General features: G+C 46.3%; 1 protein-coding gene across 2 annotated transcripts in view; it reads right to left on the reverse strand.

Moving 5' to 3' along the window:
• RAB6A (RAB6A, member RAS oncogene family) overlaps positions 1–24,673 on the reverse strand; it is an 80,005-nt gene that overhangs the window by 24,835 nt on the left and 30,497 nt on the right. For both annotated transcript variants that reach the window (XM_019530538.1, XM_019530537.1), the window contains exon 2: positions 5,154–5,212. In XM_019530538.1, coding sequence (XP_019386083.1) covers positions 5,154–5,212 — 59 coding nt within the window. The remainder of the gene's footprint in view (positions 1–5,153; positions 5,213–24,673) is intronic.

Here is a 24,673-nt window from a genome sequence, read left to right on the forward strand (position 1 = left end):
CCATCATAATATCAAGTACGTATGAACGTTTTTGGGGCAGTTGCAGTGAAACCTGTCCAAGACCAAGTCTGTAAAATCTGAAAAACTTCTAAGGTCTTGGCATGCCTTGTGGGGAATTATGAGCATTGAGTCTGTTATAAAAGTAGAAAAATCATGGAGCAGAGGAGTTGAAACATGGTAGAAAGCATAAAGCAGACAGGCTAGGAACCTCCCCCTATAAGATGCAAAAAACTGTTTAAACTGGAATATTTCCCTGTCCCACAGGCTTCCTTTGTGTTCCAGGACAGAGGTTTAAAAAGCCTTTCATTCATCGAAGATGTTTTCCCAAAAGATGCAGGAAAATTCAGTAGAGAAACAGCGCAGACAGCCTGGGGGCTGGGGCTGTTCTTACATGAGTTGTAATAATAGTTTAGCTGAACCAGAAGCTCTCTCTCTAATAATCATGTCTCGGTGTGCAGAGCAGCTCCTGACAGTCTGATCTGAAAGACTGGACATTTTCCTCGTGCTGAGACTGGTCGATGCCAGATGCTCAGGGGCCTTGAACTTGGAAACCACTGAAAAGCCTCCTTTCAAGCACATGCGGGGCACCAGCACGGTTTATACAAACCACTTGTCCACGGTCACAGGGTGCACTGAAGGACATTCCTCAAATTAGCATCATCATGCTTAAATGATGAGAGGACAGCAGTAGGGCTGTTTAAACCTCTCTGGAGTCAGAGGTGAGACATTCAACATGTCATTAGTTCATCTTGACTAATGAAAGGACTTGATGACTTGAGAGGTTTTTGCCACCTCTGATTCCAAGGGCAAACAGATGGGGCCCCTGGGGCACGGGGTGAAGTTGGTGCGGATCCTCATCTCATTTTGCCTCCCCCTGGGGCAAGCAAGACAGCCAAAATGCTGAGGGTCAGGGCGGTGAGAAGCCCTTTTCAGCTGGGTGGGAACGCCAGTCTCACCTCTGCAAAACTTCTTGACCCACAAGGAATTAAGCCTGGAGACTCCTAATGCCCTTCCAATCCCACCCTGTAAACACAGGGTTATGCTAAGGGCTGAGCATGGAGCTGATGGCATTAAGGAAAATTGTCCTTTTACTCATGAAGGTCTCTCTTCTCTCTGAAGGGGGTAATTAGAACATTACAACTGACAGCAAATATTTCGAGTCCCCCATGACTTGAGCGTTTCATTGGCAATGTTCTCTACTCGGAGCATAGGAAATGACTCCATCTAACGCGGCACAATAACCTGCGGAGGTATAACGAGCAGAGGCGGGCAAGCCGTCTTTGGCCAGATGTACAGCTCTGGCCATACTGGAACGATACAAGGAAGTGACAGCAGAGGACGAACACAAGGATACAAGCACGCCTTGAGCCACAACCTCTAATGCAGTAAAACTTGTACAGCCATCCAAAGACAGATGCTGTGCCTCCCGTTCAAACTCATGACAGAAGGAAGATAAGTCGCCTCTGGGCTAATTCCCAGCTGCAGAGAGACTGGGAAAGCCTGTAGTGGGGTTTAGCAGACTTGGAAAAGTTAGGGTGCTGTAAAGCTTCAGGGGTTGCTATCGGACATGAAAATAAATGGAGATGAAGATAAGTAAAGGGAGAGCAGCCCCCATCTCTTCACATAGCAAGGAGTTAATGGGTCGGCAGGTTCCACAGAAGGCGCATTGTGAGGTACAACCAGACTGAACTGGAAGAGAAAAAACCCTCTCCACTTTATCCATGTAAGGATTTACACCGCCTCCATCAAGAGAATGTGAGCACCTGGCCAAGCATTTATTCTCACAGCACCGCTGCGCAGCACGGAAATTTCAGTGCCCCCACCATTTTACAGACTGTGAACTGACCTGCCCAGAGTCATATGGGGAGCCTGTGGCAAACAAGGAATTAAACCAGGGTCCCTGATCATGCCCTGTCCATCCCTACACAGATTTAGGGGAGGACCATTGCTATTGCCTGGCAAGTCTTCTCACACAGCAGCTACAGAATACCCCTCCAGGAGTTCCCACATTGAGGCTGTATTTGGCAGCAGAGCCAAAACATGCCTTTGGAGAAGAGCATCATTTACAAAAAGCACACGAGAAGCAACGGGGAAGCGGTCACTAAGTTGTCCTTTAAAGATACTGCGGGGGTTTTCACTCTTTGCTACTGCTGGCCTTTCATTACCACCCAGCAGCAAGGTGCATCTACATGGCTGCCTCTTTCAGTCACTTGTTGCTCATTCACACTGGGAACCCTCTGCTCAACTGTGAGCGCACACAAGTGCTGCTTTCCCATAGATCAGGTTATGAATAAGGCATGGGTCAATAGGCTCTTACTTTGCAGCACAGGAATAAGACACCCACAGAAAACATCAATTCCAAACTTCCTGTGCAGTAATTGATGCTGACATGCTTTTCTGCAACTGGCTGTGGCAGGATTCAGAAACAGGTATCCAGGATTCGTTGGAAAGGTCCAGAGAGATCAAGCTGTGAGTCAAGTCTTCTCCAGCTACAACTAAAACACACTGATTACAAGAGTCTGGACTAGACTTGTGAATGGGCTATACTAGCCAGAGCTTGGCATAGGGCATGAAGGAATCTGGTTTCTCCTTCTGACACCAGTATGTGACACGACCTTGTGACCCAGCGCCATTACAGGTCCATAAAAGTGTGGAAAATGTTCCCTATCTCAGAGTTGTTTGTAAGACACTGGGGTCCCTAGATGAATGGTACCATACAAATGTCTGGCAATACTTAATGAGGCATGCCAATGACAGTTAAATTGAAGCTATTTGATAAGCTCCTAAGACTCCTCTTGCTGTTTTCAGTCCCACTCACTCGCTTTGCAATCATTTAGTTTGTCATGGCGGACTGGCCTCCCGTGGCGACAGCTCCATTATCATAAAACACTGAGGGTCAAAGCTCTCCATGTGAAAACTAGGACACGTGTTCCACAGAGAAAAGAGCAGAGCTGAACGAGAAAAGTTCTGTGGGAAAGGAGAGTTGATTAAATAAAAGAACTGCTTCAACACGTCCATGTAATTACAGCCGCCAGAACTCGCCAGGATGTTTGCTCCTGGGGGAAGCTGATGTAGGACGACCGGAGTACACACACGCCACAAAAGCTCTGCTAATGGGAACCTGCATTTAGATCCGACCAACTTGCCTAGCAGCAGCGATGAGAAGTTATTGGAGAAACAGGCAGGAAACCGTTCAGAGGAACATAGTAATCGATAGATTGTTTTTTCCCTAAACTGTTCTTATTCAAATCTTAGTCAAACAATAAGTTATTTAAAACCTGAACAAAGACCCGGCATTCTTCCAGGCATGGCCTGTTTCTCTTAAGAAAAAGATCAGTACATGGGGAAGCGGCTGCACTAAGTCAGTCATGAAACATGGGTTTGTTCTGTGAAGCAGCTCTGGGCAAGTGATACTTGGGTTTCACGGCCACTGGAGCAAACACGCTGAGTCAGCAAGCAAAACCTGGTTCTCTAGGCTGCACACCCTGTAAACTGTCTAGGATGGAAAAAGTTGGGTTCACCCTTGCTCATTCAGCAGCAGTAATTCTCACACCAGAATTTCAGGTCACCCTGTTGAGAATCCAGCTGAGGCCTGCAGAACCAACAGTTATAGAAGCAGGTTAGCAGTCATACCAGTGTAATTCATACTGCAGCTCTTCACAGAAAACACTTCCAAAGTACCTTTGCCATCCCCCGCAATCACTTTGACCAAAGTCTTCCATGACTAACAACAGCCCATACCCTATCAAAGTCAGGAAGGAATCTTACCCCATGGTCAGATCAGTCTAGACTCGATGCGTCTACATGAGATGCTTAATGCGCAGAAGACTAGTTCCACTGCGTATTAGCGTGGTTGGCATTAATGCTAATGTGCAGTACAATTATGCTAGCGTGCACTAGCATCACATAAAAAGTGTCTATCTGCACTAATGTGCAGTAGCGCCGATTATGGCGCATTAAGTTAGTACCCGTCACTGCAGGTACTAAACTTAATGTGCTGCAATTATGACAAGTTAATGAACTTTAGTGCAGGGGGCTGGATCCAAAGATCTTGCAAGGTCCCTTCCAGCCCTTACAATCTATGAATCTATGAACATGCAGACACACCCACCGTGGGGTTTTTTGCTTTTGTCTGTAGGAGGGGGCATGGCCTCTTCCTGGGATCTCTTGGAAGTATATAAACCACCTTTTTATGGAAGCAGGGCATAGGCTGCTATGGTCCCCCTGCTTTACCTATGGCATGTCAGGGCATTTTGTGTTACACTGTGTCAGGATCAACTGCAGTTTTAGTAAGAATTTAAGAATTTTTATAGGGTGATTTGGATAGGGATGATCCTGCACCTCAGGCTGAACTAGATGACCACCAGAGGTCCCTTACAGCCCTACTTCTCTATGATTTTATGATCACTATCAGTCATGGCAGAAGTGCTGGACATTTCTCTTTTAAACTGAGGTGTTTGCCACAATTCACATATTGGGTTTACAGGTTGTTGCAAGCTCTTTAGTTTAGCTTGACTGGGCAGACTGCTTTGAAACAGTCAGGGTATGCTTATACCAGCAGTGGTGAGGTTTTTCAGCAAGCATGCCATGAGTTAAATACAAAGCATGAGACAGTGCCACTCTAATAATCATCCACTGCTGTCGTGCTCAGTGCTACCAAATCCCATCACCACCAGGACATAACACTGAATTTTGAAGCACCTACCCCCAAAACACACACACACAGACTTATGGTAACTCTGGGAGCATCAACAGGAACAACTGGAGTTCAGTGTCACTCTATTAATATGATCCCAGTGATTGGTAAAGGGATGGGTTTTAGTCTATGAAGTTTTGGTGGTACGTAATCAAAGGAAATTGCAGAATTATCCAAAGAGATGAAGCCAGCTACATTTCTTGGTGATGGAATTGCCCATTTATATCACAGGAATCATCTTGGAGAAGGGCTATGCACTGTTGCTCAACTCCTCAAAGCATGTTCTAATGTGATATAAAGATGCCAGATAGAGGGAGCAGTTCCACATGTATAAAGCTTTAAAATACAGCCAAAGCTACTTGATATGGAAACCTTTGCCCACTGAGGTCATGGGAATCCTCATGCAAGTAGGGGTTTGGCAAAATCAGGGCCCAAAAGAAAGAGTGCATCATTTTACCTGGTAGGTGTTGTCAAAGCTGTCATACATGAACCGGGTGATCAAGGAGGTTTTCCCCACTAGGAGAGAGAGAAAAAGAACAATTTTAGATACCAGACTGGAACAGGAAACTCCAACATTGTCCCAGTATCCCCAGCAAAAGGGGAAAGCTAGGAGAGGTAGCAGTGCCAAATCATTACAACCAGACAGTTTTTCCCTAAAGTGAATGATCAGATCAAATGAGCTATCAAGGACCAGTTTACCCAATTTTACTCTTAAAACCTGCTACACAAATGAAAGACTAATGAAGTCCCTAGCTTAAGTGCCGGTTGCCACAAAGCCATTTAAAAATTGTAAAATGCACAAGGCTGCAAAGAGAAGGGAGCCAACTATATCATGAATATTCATGCCACGGTACTCAACGATGAGACTCATGCCATCGTATCCGTACTTGAATGTGAACAGGTCACCTGTAGTCACTTCAGTTCTCAGACAGATCATGCTACACCCATCTTCACGACCTGCACCCATTCAGGAGAAAAGATTATGCTGGGTGAGGTGATGAGCCTGTATGCCATTTACTCAGATGCCTGAATAGCATCTTGATCTTTATCATTATCTGAGCTTCACTCCACCCTTTGCTTCAGCATCCACACTTTTCCTGGGAGCCTATAAATACCTGTGCTCTATTAAACCAGTTCCCATGTTCCACCCTGGTGACAGCGGCACTTCAAGACAAGCAGGTGTAGCTAGTCTTAAACCTACATCATGCCCTTGTTAATGGCTATTCAACACTGAAGGGCAGGTCTGCAAGGTAACTAGGAAGCATAAGCAGGTTTTCCTGAGCCAGCTTTAATCCAGGTGGCTGTGTCAGAAAAATAATTGGGAATGGGTCCATTAGCCTAGAAAAGCCTGGGCTGCCATATCTTACTATCATTCATACCAGTGAGGTGGCTTAAATATGTCCGTCTGCGCTGGAATCTCACCTGCACAAAATAAGCATGCAGATACAGTAGGGGTGGGCAAGATATTGCCCATGAACCATATCTAGCCCGCCAATTGATTCTATTCGGCCCATGGGCGGGCAGCAGCTCTGGCTTCAGCCTTTGGTGGCATCGCAGGGGACTCTGGGCAAAAGCAGCTGCACTCACCTGGCACCGGTGTCCCCCTCTCAGGATGGGCTAGCGGCGCTATGCATGCCTGCGGCTTACGGCTGGCAGGAGCTGGCCCAGGCATTAGGACCGTGTGGCAGCTGCTCCGCACCTATGCCCAGGGGCAGCAGAGCTTTCTCAGCACCTCCCACCAGGTGAAGCCCCAGTCCTGGCCCCAGCTCCACCTCCATCTCCACTTCCACCTCCTGCCTTGCCCCATAGTGCTGCAAGCTGGCCCAGCCACGTGCCACCTCCCAGCTGCAACCAGCATGGCTCCCATCCCATCTGCCCCAGTGAGGCTGCCCCCAGCACTGCAGGGCTGTGGTTGGGGCTCCTCCCGGGGGAAAGGGAAGCCCCTAGGCTGCAGGTGGGCAAAGCCTGGATGGCCCCGAGGAGGAGGTGGGGCAGGCTGGAGGGGGCTGCTGGGCTTCCCCAGGCTTTGTGAACATGTGTGGATGGGAAGGGTGGGGGTGCAGGCAGCTTTGGGGTGCAGGTAGCTCTTGAGGGACACGTTGGGGTGCAGGCAGAAACAGGTGCTTCCTTGCGATTTGGGGCAGCGGGTGGCTGGGCGTTGGCATGGCCCTGCTGGGCATGGGGAAGTCCTCCCCCTGGCTGAGTGTCTTGCCTCTATATACACTACTCATAAAAACAACGCCAATCAGGACAAAAATTATTTTTTGAAATAAAATTGAAGTGTTTTATAGTAGATGTTTGATTTTTAGCATACATTTTGATTTTGCTTTTTTAAATCTACAGTTTCTTAAAATGATTTCACCATCAGTTTTATGTGCGAAGCTCTCAACAGCTTGCCCAAAAACTCATTAAGTGGCACTCCAGCAGAAATAATTGCCCACCTCTAAGAAACAGCCTAGGTTTATTAGTGTCTGTGCTTCCCTACCATTTTAATCTAATTTCAGAGCATGATGTAAAGTCAGGTCTCCCCTGAGACACAAGCAGGAAATATGAATGCTAAGGCAGTTATTAAGCCAGTCTCAAGCGACCCATCTCAGTGGCCAAGCTGGGACAACTTGCCCCTCCACCCCGCTTTTCCCCACTTTATCATGCAGACCACTTCCCATTCTTGTGCCATCTCAGGCTGGAAGGAGCCATGAGGAAAAAACAGGAACTCATTTGAAGCTGACGAGACCCTGTTTCCTTCCTTATTTCAGTCTGGTGGTTTAAGTGATTCCTGCAATTAGTCTGGGGGGAGGAGGGCTAGAGAACTGAAGAAGAGAAAGAGGAGCTGTGCGCCCTGCATGCTGCCCATCCAATACCACTGCAGATCAAAGGCAGTCAGATCTGCACAGAGCAGCAGGGCCCAGGAATCGCTGTTCTGCTTCTAAAGCACTCAGTAAAAGCCAAGAAATGTCCCCCTCCCAGCCCCATACGCAAGCAGCAGCAGCAAACAATGGAGACTGTAGAGAAACTAAAAGTCAGGTAACTTGACCATCTCATCACAGGTCTCTATGACTGAGGATCCCCCACCTCCCAGCATAGCATTTTGGCTAATCTCCAGGTGCAGCAATTTCTATTATTGCTTTCTTTTTTAACCCAGCTCTCTTTCAGGAAAGCCGAGCCACCAGCTTCCAAACCGGCAGCTCCTGGCACAGACAGCTCAAGTCAAGACACGACTTCCTACATGAACTTTTAAAGCGTGCGCCACGCTGCAAACAGAATCCGATTTCACACGACATTCCCTGGCTGCCTTTTTGTATGGATCTGACAAATGCTGCCTTCAGCCGTCGCTCGAAGGAAGAGTGTATCCACGATGCAGCGGGGGGGCCCAAATCATATTCATAGTTGTTCTGGAAATGCTGTGCAACAAAGTACAGATGCACAGAGAACAGGGAGACTTGGTGCAGAGCAAATGTAGATCATGGATCAGTCTGAGGTCCATTAATGCCACAATCTTTAGATTTACTTCTTTGCAAGATCCCCTCTAGCTTCAAGCCAAAGTGGACCCTGGATGCAGGGCGACTGCCGCAAGATGGTGTCAAGGGAAGGATGCAGCAGCTCAGACTTGGTGGAAATGAAACAGGGCTTCTGATGAGTTGGCCAGAATAAGAAGATCCTCCAGCCAGTCCTGACTGCCCAACCTGACTTGTGGGAGTGCCTCCCACAGGACCTTGCAGACAGTCAGTGGGATCCACGGAGAAGAGATCTGCGTAGAAGACCCCTACCCTTTTGCACAGCTCACCCCGCGGGATTAAAGGGTGGTGCTATCTTCTAGGATGCAGAGCATGTGCCAAGCCCAAAATTTCTTGTGTTGCGGTGGTTGGCGCTGGCTGTGGCCTGGTCATGTAGGAGTTATCAGTGACACCAATGAGCCAACTCCCCCAGATGCAGCCAGGCAGGGCTAGGTTTGCACGTCCCCGTGCCAAATGCAAATCCTAACCATTACATCAGGATACTGAAAACCTCCACATTCAAGGCAGCAATCATTTTACCCCTAGCGCCTGGACTCACATGTGGAAATCCTCCTCTCAACCATGTGGCTTACTCTTGGAAAATACCATCTGCAGACAATACTAGCCCATCAGCCCGAACAGAAAGGTACTCTTTTGTTGCTTGCTGCCCATTCCCATCTCTGACCCTCTCTCCCAACTCACTGAGGTTACCTTTTCCTCCATGTTTCAGCCGGGAAAGGAAACTGCAGCTTGTTTAAAATTCCAGTTAAGTCCATCTCAACCTACATTTTGATAATCTGAACGCATTACAGTTCAAAGACTGTTCTTTCCCTCCAAGAAACAAAGGGTCTTTACACAATGGATCAAGAGTTGTCTAATCTGGTTAGGCTTAATACTGCGTGTTTGCAGTTTTAATTCCATGCTGAATATTAAAATGTCACATTTTCTAAGTGAAAAATTCACTTGATGGATCTAGGTAGAAGCAAGAGCCAAGTAATTAGAACCAACAGTATTCGCCGCCCATGCCGCCTATAACTAAAGGGGGGAAAAATATAATCAACAAGACTTCGATTCTGAAATTCACAGATCTATTTACATAAAAATGGGAGCTTGCCCTGAAGATTTACAAGGCTTTAGCAATGATTTGGAAAAGAATCCATGTGGGAAACTTGGCATAAGATGCCTCCTCCACCAGATCTACACAATAACGCAACACGCCCCTGGCCCCGCAGATGCAAGCCTTTAGGAGTATAGTACCCTAGTCTAGAGATCAGCTGGCTAATTTCAGATCAAGGTAAAATTGGTTTGGGAAGCAAATACCAAAAAACGGCCAGCATCCCCTTTCTAGCACAGGTTTTGCTGCGTTGGGTTTTAACACAAGAGACACCTCTCTGCACCTGGTGTAGACAGTCATGCTTGAAAGCATGTGAGATAGACTAGAGTAATAACTGACATGGTAAAAAATGAGTTAATTCCTTTCTCCCCGGATAGGCAACCTGATCAGAGCTTCTGTGGTTTCTGTCGGCTTTGTGCAGGGTGAGGCATGGTCTCTTGGGCCAAATATCACCCCATCCTTCATTAAATGTCACAAGAGCTGGTCTAACGGCAGGGACGTGGTTGCATGTAAATGCAGTCGCTATACAACAGAGGAAAAATGGGCCACATCTTGCACTGAGCGCTTTATTTCTAATTGAACAAGCAGATTGTTCTTTCTGTGCCTTGCACTGAGGGGAAGGCTGCAGAGCCAGGGTTCACAGCTCGCTTTTGATCCAAAAATGCTGAGCTCTTAAGAAATGCCAGTTCTATTTTTACATCCATCTGCATTTGGAGCAGAGGAACGGACCACTCTTGAGGCACGCCAAACACCCGGGTTGCTTCCAGAGGCTGAAACAAAGGGCTTGCTTTGCCATACATCGTCTCTTTTCTGGGCAAGGAAAACAGGTTGTTTCTTTTCCAAGGAATCCAAGCTCAAGGCAAAGGCAACAAAACTAAGGGGTTAAACCCTGCTGAAGTGACCACACAGCTCTTTGCCAACATGGGACGACAAGTCAAGCTATGTCCTAGCCTTACCAGCTTCTGCCAAGAGAAATTTTGGCAAGCAGACAGCAACCACTGGCGTGTGCATCCATCCAGGTCTTCTACTGGTTCCTCACCCTGCACAAATGGTGCCATATGCATCTGCCAGGCAGTGGTACAAGCCCTCCCTCACCTATCAGAGGTGGATTACCTCTGCCAACAGAAAGGAGGGCTCTGCCATCAGAGGAGCTTGGAGTATAAGCACACGCAGCTCTACAGGAAAAGCTTTGTAGTATTACTAGGCCTCACTGCTTCCTGAGAAGGAGCAATACGGTGTAGCATAGTATCCGTGCCAGAGACCACCACACACAGGAGTACTTGGAGGGAGGCAAGCATCCAAAGGAAATAATAAATGGGGCACGGTATTCCTTAGTGGGCATAAAATAAATTACTATGTTAGAGGCCATTAGAAGTCTAATCGGGGGTTGGACTAGATGACCTCTGGAGTTCCCTTCTAACCCTCCTTTTCTACAAGGAAGATGTGCTCACATGTCCAAGATGGCACTACTTGTCGGCATTGCAACCTCTGGTTTCCTCCAGGCTAAAAAACAGCCACACAAGAAGGCATGAAAAGAGTGAGCCTGCATCTTAACGAGGCCCTGCATCCCTGTGAAGATTAAAAAAAGAGCAAACTCAACATGAGCCCACAATATGCGGCTGGGGCAAAACAGAGCTAACATGCTCCGTGGGCACGTATATAGGGGAGAGTAGCAAGGAGAAGTAGGGGAGATGATTTTTCCTCTGTAGTTGGCATGGACACAGTTCTGGGGTCCACTTTTTTTTTTTTTTTTTTAAAGGATACAAAAAAATGGAAAAGTTTAAGAGACAAAAAATAATGATTTGAGGATGAAAGAAGATGTTCTTCAGTGAGCTCCACTGATTTAACTTATCAAAGGGATTGAAAGGTGACAACTCTGGTAGAGAAGAAACCTTTACAGAGTAAAAATCCTGGGCATTTTGACTCCTAATTTTACAGAGAAAAGCTTAACAAAATCCAAGAGTTGAAAATCAGGTCTGAAAGAAGGCATAAGTCTTTTATTTTTAAGACAGCAAAGGCAATTTAGCCACTGGAACAAGCTACCCGGTAAGGCAGTTTCTCTTGACGTGTTCAAATCCAAGACTGGTAGTCCTCCTTGAAGGGCTTTAACCAAACACTGGTTATCTGGATTAACACTGAACTAGAGGGACTACGTTCCACAGCTGATGTTACACAGGTTAGATTGGATGCTTTAATGGTCTTGCCTTTCCTTTAAGGAAAGTGAATCCGAGTTGGAGCACAAATGCCCTTTCTGCCCAGGACACCACAGGAGGGAAGGAGCTGGGTATGGTAGAAGAGCAACTACATAAAATGGCATCTTCGTGGATTTATTGACTAAATTCTGAATACACACAATCAGCTGACTGTTTTGCTTTTTTCACCTCTTAGTTCTGCCAGCACTGCAGTGCCAACACAGCTATAATACAGTGAGCTGTCGACTCTTTTCCGGCACCAGCCTCAGAATGGTGAATTAGATGATGCAGAAGGCAAAAAAAAACCCTCAAAAGCTTCAACTCTGGTGTTAGGATGATTTTTCAGCCAGGGTGGGGAGGGGCGGTAGAGAAGGAGCCTTTCCTTCTGATTAATATATTTGATTTAGCATTACTATAGCAATGGCACACAGAAGCCAAGGCTGCTGCTTTTAGGACCACTGTATGCCACAGATTTAAAAAAAAAAAATGGCAAAAGGTCAGATTCAGCAATCACACACTGAGCTGTATAGTGAGGTACAAGACACAAGAAAAAATAAATCAAAAGGAATTATCTTCCGAGGGACAAGGACCCAGACCCCAGGAACCTGTTCAACTCACTTGAGATAAAATATTGCCACAACCTGAAAAGCAGCAAGTCTCCCAGGCTCAGTAGGAGAGATTTTCTTTTCCCATGTTGGTCACAAAGTTGTTTTATGGCAAGTAAAATATTAACCAAGCCCTGATCAAATGGCTTTTGCTCAACCCTTGCTCAAACTCTATTACTCAAAGGAGTGCACTGTGAGGTCTCACAGCTGAGAAGCAAATGGCTCCAAGGATATACACTTTTCAGACTGGCTTAGGGGATCTCTCTCAACTAAAAGGAGCTCCACATGAATTTACACCCAGCTCTCTCAGTGTCTCCCATACAGAAAAAGCTAACCCTGCTGCAGTCCATCTTCCTTGCTATTAAACACACGGCCACATATTTGTTAACAGACCCTGATAAAGAGTCGCTCCAACCATCAATGAGAACAGAGATAGACTAACTTCTGTTGGGCAGTGAGGTTTCATGGCTGTGCAAGACAGGAAGTACAGAACTGATCAAGATGCCACATGCGATACAAGACCTTTCACCGCTAGAAAAACGATCCAAAAGCAGCACAATCCAAAGCAGCTAGTCAAGGCTGGTTGTATACATGACATGAGCTGTTGCTCACCAGGAAGTGACTTGAAAATAGCTGTCCAGACACGACTGCTCTGCAGACAGCTACAGCAGATGCCAAGGACTCAATGGGCAGAGAGCAGGGTTAGGTTAGGGCGGACGGAAAACAGGGAACAGCGTCTAGTGACTTCAGATCCGGAAGTCTAGCATGTCTGATGAGCATTATATTTGTACTAGCAGTTTAAGAGGCAGCAAACTGCCTAAAACCAACAGCGTGAGCCAAACTGCGCCTGGAATGATTCAATACACAGCTCCAGCAGTTACTCTTGAGGAGGTATAAGTTTTCCCTGATCCACCTACAGAAGCCAACTCACCAAGCAGCCAACTCCTAATGGTTCTTCCCAGGAGAACAAATTGTTGGCAGGAAAGGGGAGCAGGTCATTTGCCTTTTGCCAGTAAAAAGCAAGCAATGCTTGGTGGAGATTGTTCCTTAAAGGCTTTAGTAGCAGATGCTGAGAAGCCTTTAGGCCTGATCTATTCTGTTCTGCTTCTCTCCTCAAAGCAGGAGCATGTATGAAAGCAAGGAGAAGTCATCAACCCCTAAGCCACAATCCTTAAGGGGAAGAAGCAACATCTACTTCCTATCAGCACAGCCTAAGACGTGATACTGCTGTTCAGGTTGTGCCAGTCATAGACGAAGGACTGAGCTCAACCCCATCTGATGCCATGAGAGTTTAGGCTGCTCAGAACCAGAACCCCAAAGGCCTGGGGCATGGACACGTACACAGGAGGAGAAAGGGGAAGAGGATTCGTTGTCTACAGGAAGGTGATGAATGCACCGCATCGCTCAGGAAAGGTGCTGGACAGCTAGCTTTCAATGAAGATCCACACCATGGGCCACAACAATGAGATCTTTCTGCCGCAGCATCTCTCCAACATCAGCTTCAAGATCCCAAGCAGGCAGACAGCAAGCTGCCTTCCATGTCCAGATGTATCTACAGTCTCTGAGCATCCTCAGCTTGGGTTCCGATTGTAGCAGCTGCTTGGAGCATGAATATTTGTCCTGTGAGAACCAGGACAAGACCACCAATGGTGTTTCACACAGGCCAAAAAAATTTACAATGACCGCTATCTAAAGACAACTTTAAGGCATCTACAGCACCCTACAAACTTATAGGAGCACTACTCCTGGCAGCCTGTTGAGAGCCCAAGATGCTTCCGTGCCTCTTCAGACATGCAAATACCCTTTGTAAATGAAATTCAACATCAGGGTCAGCCAGGCACACACCAGGCTTTGTTACCCACCTGCTATTCAGGCAAAAACATCCCGTCCCACGTGCTTATCAACTTTTTAAAGGTCAAACCCCTTCCCACCACAAATTGTGCCACATCAAGTATCTACAACCTTTTCACAAAGGCATGTTAAAATAACACAGCACAGTCCGACTGTCTCTTCTGACTTGGTCACCACTTCTCCAGGCGCGAAACTACTGCTAGTGAGCATATGCGATCCAGGAACCACTGAAGACTCAGAATCCTCCTGCCATTAAAATAATGAACTGCCCAACAACCGGGCCAAATGAAGTTGCCTGGGGGGCTGAATCTAACCTGTGGACTGTAGGTTGCCAACCCCCAATTTAAACAAGGGGTGTCACGTGCATGGCTTGCAGAATGGAGCCAGCTCATGGAGCCACTCTGTCCAGGCTGCTGGACTCCTGGCAGGCCACTGGAAGCTGGGGAGTGTGAGCAGCATGGACAGTGGCCTGTCACTGAATCCAGGGTCCTTTGGCCCCAGTGGACATGGTCATCAGTGACGGAAGAGCAAGTGACAGTTGCCATGGCCCCAGTCACCTTCCAGCTGCTTCCCCTGTCACCACTGCCACAGCCCTACCTTCTTGGCTGCTGGAGCTGCCATGTGCCCCTTAGAGCCATCACCATGGCATGGGGTATGCAGCCGCAGCTCTGGCACAGGGTACACGGTGGGAGATGGAGCTGCACTGTACATGTTGTACCAGAGCTGCCAATGCTACATGAACTGCCCCTACCACCACCATTGCATGTCTTGGGCTGGATCCATGCCACGAGGAGCCCTGGGGTCCGGATCCGGCCCTGGGTTCAAACTGAGCTGGACACCCCTGCTCCAAATGAATCTAGATTTTTGGATGCTATGATCTTTTATATCCAAAGCAGAGGGGCTGTTTTCAGATTGCACAGAAGCTAATCAAGTCAATTGCCATCTCATGAACACCCTGCCTGACAATAAAATGAGAACCACTGCAAAACGTACGCTTCAGAGGGCATGTTCAACTGCAACCGTCGTCAAGGTATAAGGTGCCCTATTCCAAAATACAGGATCTGACAGAAGGTACCATCCATCTCTGAAGTCATTTATCTACTTTGAGAAAGATGTGCTTTCCTCTTCCTGCGTACTGGAGAGCTGGCTGCTTCACGCCAGTCAAGTGCTAACGAAATTGATTAATAGCAGGTCTCTGCAATTCCTCTGTGCCGGCACCGGCAGAGTGGATGCTGTTGGCCGCTATCGGCAGTGCTACAAGCAGCACTCTGCTTCGTGCTGTAATGAGTCACTCGGGAGACTTGCAGTGAGTTAGATATAGAAAAGACCCATTAGATCATACAAATCATCTCCCTGCCGATGCCGGATTAGAAGGTCATTTGTTGCCAGGCAGACTTGGTAAGGGAGTTCAGCTGACAATTAAAAGCAACCTGCAAAGGAAAAAAGAAATTGGGATTGTGCCGCTTTTGCCTCTTTGTGATGGATGAAGGCAAGACGGTCCCTCCTGCCTTGGGAGTTTTTTTTCCCCCACCTAACATTAGAAATTCAGGTCACATCCATGGATTCTTCCAGAAAATAAATAAATAAATAAATAAAAAATACAGGTTTGACAGCCGGCCGTATCTCCTGAATAGCAGTGAAAGCTGGTAGAAAACTAAAGGGATTTTTATTCGGTGCTTTTACAACACTGTCATCACCCCCTTCCCCCCCCCCCGGCAAAAAAAAAAACAACAACACAAAAAACCAACTCTTAAGATTCAACATATGGCTTCTTCACTTCAAGGCTGAAACCTGCCACGTTCACCTCCCCTGCTTCACCCAGGAGGCCCCTAGCAAAAAAAAACACCCCTCCGAGGCTCCGCGTTCTCAAAGGTAACAATTAAGCTCAGGAAAGCTTAAAGCACCTTTTTGATCACCTTTATATATAGGAAAGCAGAAGACGAAATAAGCCTGAGGTTTCTCTTTCCCTATGCAGGCTTCCTTTCAGGAAAGGTCGCGGAGGAGAGGGATCACTGCAAAGATACAATTCACACGTTCCTAGCACGGCAGCTCAGTGTATAATTTTCAAGGGAAGAAATGCCCAGGAGCTGGGCTTATTTTAAGCCCTGTGTTTCACCATGGCATGACTTAACCAGCAAGATCTTCAGTGCAGACAGGGCTCAGGTATTTTTACGGTGCAATCTCGCTCCAGTGTCAGCCACGGCAGGGTCAGATGATCTGGCCCTATGTTAGTTCTGCTGAGCATGATGAAAGGAGCAGAGGTTTTCCTGCCAACGGGCCTGCAGCCAGTGTTTTCACTCACCTTATTTGCCAGCTCTCAAGTCCCCGGTATATAATCATTAATGGTATGTCATGGAAAGTTAGATGGGTTAACAGCAGAGCTGGAAATCAGGGCTACAGTAAAGGGAAGCAGTGCCATTGAGAGATAGGGCAACACCTTGAATGCTGATCAGTGAAAGCCTTTTTTAGATTTTTATTTAAAAAGAAACCCCCAAAGGTGGCCATGCTCATACTGAACTTCAAGTGAGCCACATGAGCCAGTCATCAGGGAAGATTATTATTAGACGTGTCAGCCCACACGCCTGATACAGAACTGGGCGTATGAAAGTGATTAAAACAGCTTATTTAAAAAAAAAAAAAAAAAATCCCTCTTATTCTCTGCTTTTATGCCATGGAAATTTGACCCTGCTCCCCCCGCAGCAGCAAAGCAAGCTGGCTAATTCTCTGGAGAGCCAGGGGCCAGCCATGCTTGTTCACAGGAAGTTTAGGTCTTAAAAATCATTTACCATTTTGGAATGGCAGGAATCCAGAGGGTAGCACGAGACCTGATTACAGGAAATAAGGGGGGAAAGGGAGGGGAGGGGAAGGAACCTGTCAAAGTCCAACCCTGTGTGGTTACTACACGCTACGCCCACAGAAGTTTTAGTCCTTAAAACAATTCTCTGTTGATTCAAGCCATTGTTCAGAGGACTTCCCTCCTGGTGCAAAATGAACAGCCTAACCAGATCAGACCCAATTGGGCACCATCTAATTCAGCACCTTGATGCAGAAGATGCTGCAGAGAAAAAGTGCAAACAGTCTAGCCCACGAAAGTTTATTCCTTATCCCAGACAGCTACTGGTATTTTCACACTCTACAACAGGTCTGTTCAACTGGCGGCCCACAGGCTGTAGCCCGCAAACGGTTAAAGTGTGGTCCTTAAGGCTTGCTGGAGCAGCTCCAGAAGTGGGAGTGGCTGACCATCACCACCGCAGAATCATAGAAAATGAGGGCAGAAAGGGACCTCAGGAAGTCGCATCTAGTCCGACCCTGTTCAAAGCAGGACCAGGCCCAACTAGATCATCCCAGCTGAAGCTTTGTCTAGCTGGGTTTTGAAAACCTCCAAGGATGGGGCTTCCACCACCTCTCATCTCCTGGCGCCTGCCAATAAATTTGATGTCTTCAATCACTGGTGGCAAGTGAAAATGGGCAGCAGAGTAAAAGGGGAGGGGGCTGGCAGCAGTGGTATTCACCCACTAGATTCCTGAGCCATGTCAAGGCAGTCGCTCCGGTGGCTGTATTGACAAGCTGCTGCCAGAGGCCAGTTGTCTGGTCCCCGGGAAGCCCAACCGTCTAGATCCAGCCCCCAAGGCCAAACGGGAGTCAGCCACCCAAGCTTGACATCAATCATTCATCTAACATAATTTTGACCTTTCAAATCTACTACCTGCAATACTCGTTAGTCAAACTCAAACCTGTTCACTTCCTTGGAAAGGAAATGGCAATACTAAACATGCAGTTATCAGGATAAGAAAAAGAAGCATGTTTTGACCGCCCAGGCTGTGAATGACTAATGGAAAGACTTCCAGCCCTGCTTCTCAGATTGAATTGGAGCTTCCATTGATTCTGGGAGCTGGGAACATTTTGTACTTTGCAGAAGACTGAAGTCACTTCTGTATTTGTTCAGCAATTCTTGCATTAGACTGACAAAGCAGTGCGTTTCATTGCGTATTTATACATGGAATGGTTGAAGGAGTGCCTTCCACAGAATTTATTTCCAGACAGAATTAAAAGTGCGGGTTGTTAACATATGTGCAGTTTCTATAATAGACTGTTTTGGTTTTCTTCCCCACAGAAAGAATTTGAGATGCTTTTCAATAAGTTAGGACATTTCAAGGATATGAAGGCAGAAAATGAGGCTTTGGGTGAAAATTCCTCATCCAGAAACATCAGATATGATGAAAAGTAACTTTACACTTCTTCACACAGAATAATCTTGTAATACAAGCAAAGAATGAATATATATATATTCTCGTTTTATATACGTTCATGATAACATGATAAATAATAATAAATAGATATATTCATTCTTTGCTTGCATTACAGGATTATTCTACGTGACGAAGTTTAAAGTTACTTTTCATCATTTTGCAGTTTGCCTTTTTCCCGTTCCATTTATCCATGGCAATAACAGGCTACTCAAGTTCATCATCATGTAGCCAGTTTCATGCTCTGGTACCCAGAGCATCAGGTTATGCTTTAAAAAAACTAGCATCAGTTCATGCTTTAAAAAAAAACACCCCAGAACCTGAAACAAACATGCAGGGAGGACCTCCATACAGTCCTACCTTTGCCATCACATTACACATTTCAAGTTAACTGGGAATCAGTTAACGCAAGGTGAAAAGCATCTCTGTGACAGGCACACAATGACTGGATACTGGCCTTTGTTCTGGCAGTTCTGCCATTTTCAGGTGCTGCTGATAGGGAGGAGAAAGGTGACATAACATGAACAGGTCCATGACAGTACCTTTAAGACTTTTGGGTCAATGAGAATCAGCAGAATGGAAACTTGCCAGCCTAGCATGCTGCTCTTTAATTTTTGAGTCCAATGGCATTTCAGTCATCCTGCAAATACTGCTAGGTCAACTAATCCTCATTCTCTGAACGAGTGTTCAAGTTCTTCACTTGAAATTTTATTTTTAAATGCTTGCTTAAGGGATACAAAGGGGCTGAACAAAGCATTTTGAAGGCAGTGGGGGGGGAAGCACAGGTACTGGTGGAATGAACAGACAAGGTGGGAATGACTATCATTTTTAAGAGTCGAAAAGCAGTGTGGTAAGAGAATAGGTAAGCAAAGAGGAGCTAACTTGGTAGGGGTTTGGAAAGAGGAAAGGCCAAAGGGAAATGTGGGGGCAAAGCAACATGCTCTGAAGGTCAGTTTGACACCGGTTATTTTCAAGAGACTTCACTGCTACAACCTGAATACCTGCAGGTTGCAGAGATGAAGAGTGCAGTACTCCAGACATTGTGATGCCAATAGCCTAGCTGTTGCGGGCCAGGGTACAGCTCCTAGAGAGGAAGCGTTAGACAAGCCTAATAGGTAGTTTGAGGCAGGAAGAGGGGTGGAGGATCCTCTAGGCTTCTAGCCATCTTGCCCCATCCCCTCACCTTTCCCACTTGGCTTCTCTCCTCCCTCAAAATCAGACTTAGCCTGATCCTTGCAAACACCCACTGCTCACTCTGGGCAACCATCCCAACACTCCCTCAGTTTTACCTCCCCTTTGCCCATCCTATGCCTCGCCTATTTAACTTACAAGCATCTGAGGCAGAGGCCTTCTGGGTAGGCTGGTCAGCCCAATGGGGTCCTTCAGTCCTCACTGGCTTTTAGCTACTGCTCCGATAAACATGATAAATAATAAGAACAATGAAAAAAAACCTGGGAGAGCAGATATTCCTCGAGCTCTTGTTACTGTAGTATTCACATGGGCGAGAGCTTGTGATCAAAGAATGGGAGGATACACCCCCAGTTTGTTTGCCTATTCCTGGAGCAGGCATTTGACACCCTGACGTGTTAGTGGCACAGCTGCGCCGATTCACACTTCTGTGCGATACGCAGGGTGGGTTGTAGCATACCGTGAAAGTATTTTGGGAACTTAAAATGCACTGAACTTTGTGTCTGAATCAGCAGCTGCTCCTTCCCCAACACAATCGGTTAAGTGGCATGTCAGCCACTGCCACCATAAACCCCACAAATTAGCAGGTGGAGTGTGACGGGACAACCAGATTTCCAACTGAAGGGAGTAGGAAAGCAGAAGATAAGGGTCCCTTTGGAGGGTCCCTTCCAACAAGGTGCCAGCTCCACTGAATCACCCCTTACAATTCGGCATGTAAAAGAGCGCGTAAATCAACAACAATCTACTGCAACACCTGCTTCTTCATTTCCTAAACTGAATACAGTCCTGAGAGATCAAGGTGGTGAGTGTAGGTAATAATGCACATTAAAATTCTCCGGCCTATAATTTACATCATGTTTTTCCTCCTTAAAACACTTTTGCCAGTTTCTCTCTTTCCTCCTTTTTGGAAAAAATACACACTTCTTTCACAGGCCAGAGCTGTACCATTCCCTTCTTCTATTGTCCCCCCACACCCCATTCATACGCTCTGTTCCCTGCCCTCCTGCAAGCCAAGCATGAGAGAAACCATTCGCCATCCACTTCGTGGCAGCTGAGCTTGGCTAGCACTTACAGAAATATGCCTTTAATACTCTCAGCCTTGGGAGTTTTCAACCGAGAATTCCCACAGTTGAGCTCCGCGCCCCTTGGCAACCTCTCCCAGCTACACTGTGAAGGCACATGTATTTAGCATTTAATGCAGTTCCCAGGAACAAAACATTTAGTCACCAGCTGCCAAAATGAGCAGCTCTATAGAACTTGGTGATCGGAGTTATTGGACCTGAAAAAGCCCATTAAAAGTAAGAGCTGTAGAAGCCCAAATAACAGCAGTGTAACAAGCCACACTTGATTTCTCTGTTTGGACCATAATGCTGAAGGTCGAATGAGAGGACGGTAACAGCCCTTTCTGGTCATAATGGACAGGACCCGAGGCACTGGGTTAAACAGCAGCAAGGCAGATAGATCAGCTCTCAGAAAAGGCCTCCTTACTGCCAGAATAGAAGGACAATGGAATAAGCTGTCCAGAAGTGGTGGGATCTCCATTGCTGTAGGTTATCAAAAAACAACTAAATACACATCTGGATGGACATCTGCCTGTGATGAGAAAGGAACAGCTGCTCCTGCAGTGGGTTGGACTAGAAGACCCTGGATGTCCCTTCCAGCCTATGATCCTACAAAGTGCACAGAGCTGTAACATCTGCAAAGAAAGATAATTGTTTTTGTGATTTCTTAGTTGGCCTAATAAAAGGTACCATCTCTGAACCAAGAGTTCTGCATTTCTTCAGAGCCGTAACCCAAAGTTATAGCGACACCCAAATGTGATCATTATGAAGATAAGTACTGCTCAATTATTTCCTGCCTCAGGCTGGGTTGGCACCCTGACAAGTGCCCTCCCCGTGCTCATGGCTTGTTATCTTTTGCATCCATTAAACATTTCTTGATAAGGAATCAGGGTGCCCCTTGTGCACAACGAGAACTGGAAGGCCTATGAGATGGCAGCAAGTCCAGGTGAAGTGCAACACCAGACGGAGGAATGCCAGTGTAGTACGCTCCACGCTTCCAGTTCTGGAGGAACATTCTTGCAATCAGTGATAAGACAGCTCAGCAGTAGCCATTTCCCTTCTAGGTTCAAGGCATATGATAACTAATTGCATCTCAGTCTTTAAATATTCAATTAGAAAAGGACTCTGCTTAGCAAGTCTGGACAGCTTTTTGAAGGCTGAACAAAATGAGCTGGCATCTGAGCCAGAGCACATTTGTTTAAAAAAAAAAAACGTAGGGGATGACATTTCTACTCGTTATTGTAACTGAACAAGTCAAGAAGAGTTAGAACATGAGAAAGCCCCCCAAAGTTAGGCATCTGAATTCTACTACATACAAATCATTTGTCCCAAATGCAGGCACATAAGCATCTTTTATTAAACCAACTAGGCATCTCAAAACAAGTTATTTTATTTATTTGAAAGCTTTCGTGGAAAATTCACCCTTCATCAGGCATAGCAGAGAGCAGAGATTGTAAAAGTTCTCCCATCTCTGCTCTCTTATGCCTGATGAAGCGTGGGCATGCCTGAAAGCTTGCAAATAAATAAAATAATTTGTTTGCAAATATCTAGTTGGTCTAATAAAATATATCACCTCTTCCATGAGCTTTGATTCCAATATGGCTACAACTTGGATACCTGGCATATAAGTCATGATATTCTGGTAGGTCTTTCAACAAAATCTCCTAAATCTCAAGACCTTAACGGCTCCCCTCGACAACTCAGAGCCAGAGGTTCAAAGCATTAGTCTTTTAGGTTGCTAGGCAGCCCTCAGCACTCAGATGCCAAAACAAAGCCCAAGTTTATAAAAAAAAAAAAAAGAATAGACCATCAGCTAAGTATACAGGACTAAATGGATAGTGGAAAGTAGGCATGAATATTTATGACTGTCTGGTGCAGAACAGGCAGAAAGGGAAGAAACACAGTGGAGTGAAATGGCGTGAAATAATGAAGGATGACATCTACCTAGCAAATGAACGCACTTAGAAAGAGCTATTTACTTTGTCAGTGGTTGATACGATCAGCTGCAGCTTATATTTAAGTGCTAGACGAACAGGGCAGCAGAGACGGGAAGAGTTTTGGGATCCTCTCCTTTCCCGCTCCCCACCCCAAATGTATGAAAGGAGTCTATACAAGCTAGAAAGAGGAAGGCTTTATGGTGAACATATACATTTCTGCCACTTTTTGGGTGCCTTCCTACCCACCCGAGAAACGCATAAGAATTCTCCCTAAAGGGTTGAAGTCAGCCTTTCAACTAATACCTGGGGAAAAAAAAATTCTTAGGCTGATTTTTCTTATTGCCTCAAATCATTAATGAAATGTACAGCATAAGTCCATTCCATCCAGGTAAAGTGGCCTTTAAATGTAAAGAGTATATGGTACATTTAAGTCATTTGCCTATTAGCACACCACGGTGATTTCAGCCCCATTTTAAGCACTGAAGTGTTCAAAGGTTGGGTTTTTTTCTTTTAATACCTTCTGCCACAAACTGACAAGGGCATGCCTCAAAGGATGCTCAAATATTAACTGATTTAGGGCACCGAGATCCGCAAGTAATCCCATTTGAGAGCCTGCCACCGATAGGCCAATTGCTACATTTTCCTATCGCAATCCAGCTGTCACCAGAGCGGGCTGAAAGGTTTTGTTTCAGTCGGTCTCTCGGGCAATGGGGAATGTGAACGAGCGTTTTCATGCCAACTTGCCGGCTGACTGCTCTCTTGTTAAGTATTTCCATAATTTACAAAAGGTAACAGTTCTTCCCTTTTCCACATTAACCGGTAATCAAGAGATTTATGAACAGCGCTAGTGGAATAACTAACAAAGGACTGAGGAAAATGAGCTAATTTGAGTAGCCCAATGAATTAAGATGCGCTGTTGAGCATGCGTTTCCAAGTGGGTACTAATGGGGACAAAAAAAAGATTTGCCCAGCAATTTTCTGACCCGAGATCAGATCTTTGTTGGGATGAGAGACATCAGTTAAGGGAAGGACAAACTGAGGTTTAGGCAGCTTTGCTGACTAAGGAAGCATTGCTGACTAAAGGCCAGATCTGATAAGAGCCATCCGACCTGAGTGGCGGCATGTGAAAGTGCCAACATAAAGCAACTTCAGTTCTTCCACCTGGACTCTCAAGTATCGGCCAGGGAGAGTGCCTTCTGTCACAAACCCTGTCATATTTTGGGGTCCGTGGCATGTTGCAATTGTTTTCTCATGTTTTATTGTACTGATAGAGCACGGTGCTTCACTGAAAAGCCCGTGCTAGGCTGCGTCCATTTATAATACTGTTATCAACATATGGATGCTGTTATACCGGCCATGTACACCTTTATGGTTTGGGATATAGTTTAGCCAGGGAACTGAGGGAGCGGGTGCAACTGCTAATTCTCCCCTGTCACCGTGTCCTAGGGACAGGGCAACCTTAACTCTCAACAGCGGAAATAAGGGGCCACTGGTGGAATGGGCGCCCCCGGGCACTGTTCGCCAATCATGGGGGCAACCGACTCTACAGCAGCAGAGGCCATCTGGGAGTAATGGCCCAGCAAGCCAGTGGCACTCCAGATACAGCAGTACTTTCTGGAGGAGTCTGGTGACTCGTGAACATTACAATAATGCTACAGGAGGGACAGGCTGGCAGGTTAAGAGTCTAGCTAGGCTAGAATATCTGTCTTTGAATCGCAGGTCGTGGGGTTTCACTGGTCCCCAGATTGCAAGATGGGTAGAGCTGGCAGAAAGGTGGATCTCAAACTCTGGTAGGACTCTCATGAAAGGCTAAGGAGAGCCAGATGTAGCCGTCTTATTTTCTAACTCTAAAACTATGGTTGGGTTTTATCTGCATAATTATTTCATCCTTTGTAATAAAGCCTTTTGCTGTTTGTCGCCTCACTGATTGCCAGTGGGAGGAATGATTTTTGGGCGAGTGATTTTCCAGGCTACACTTTATACGGAAAGGGGACCCCATAACTTCTTCCATACCCTAAAGCAGGGGCACTTGGGGGCACAAGAGATCCCTCACTGCACCTGCAGTCCAGATACAAGGGCAGAGGATCCGAGTTGCTGAGATAGGGACTTACCTCTATCTGTTTCTTGGGGCGAGCAGCAGCACAGTGGGGAATAAGTCAGGACTCCCCCATGGACAGGGTGTGAGACACCTTCCTTGGCCCAATGTGTTCAGATTTCAATAGGATAAGAGGCCCCCCCCATGTTGGAAACTCGGTGATGAAGTCTGTCACTAAATAGCACTGAACTAT

The sequence above is a fragment of the Crocodylus porosus genome, unplaced genomic scaffold (genome assembly GCF_001723895.1).
Source record: "Crocodylus porosus isolate Cpor-Errol unplaced genomic scaffold, CroPor_comp1, whole genome shotgun sequence".
NCBI lineage: Eukaryota > Metazoa > Chordata > Crocodylia > Crocodylidae > Crocodylus > Crocodylus porosus.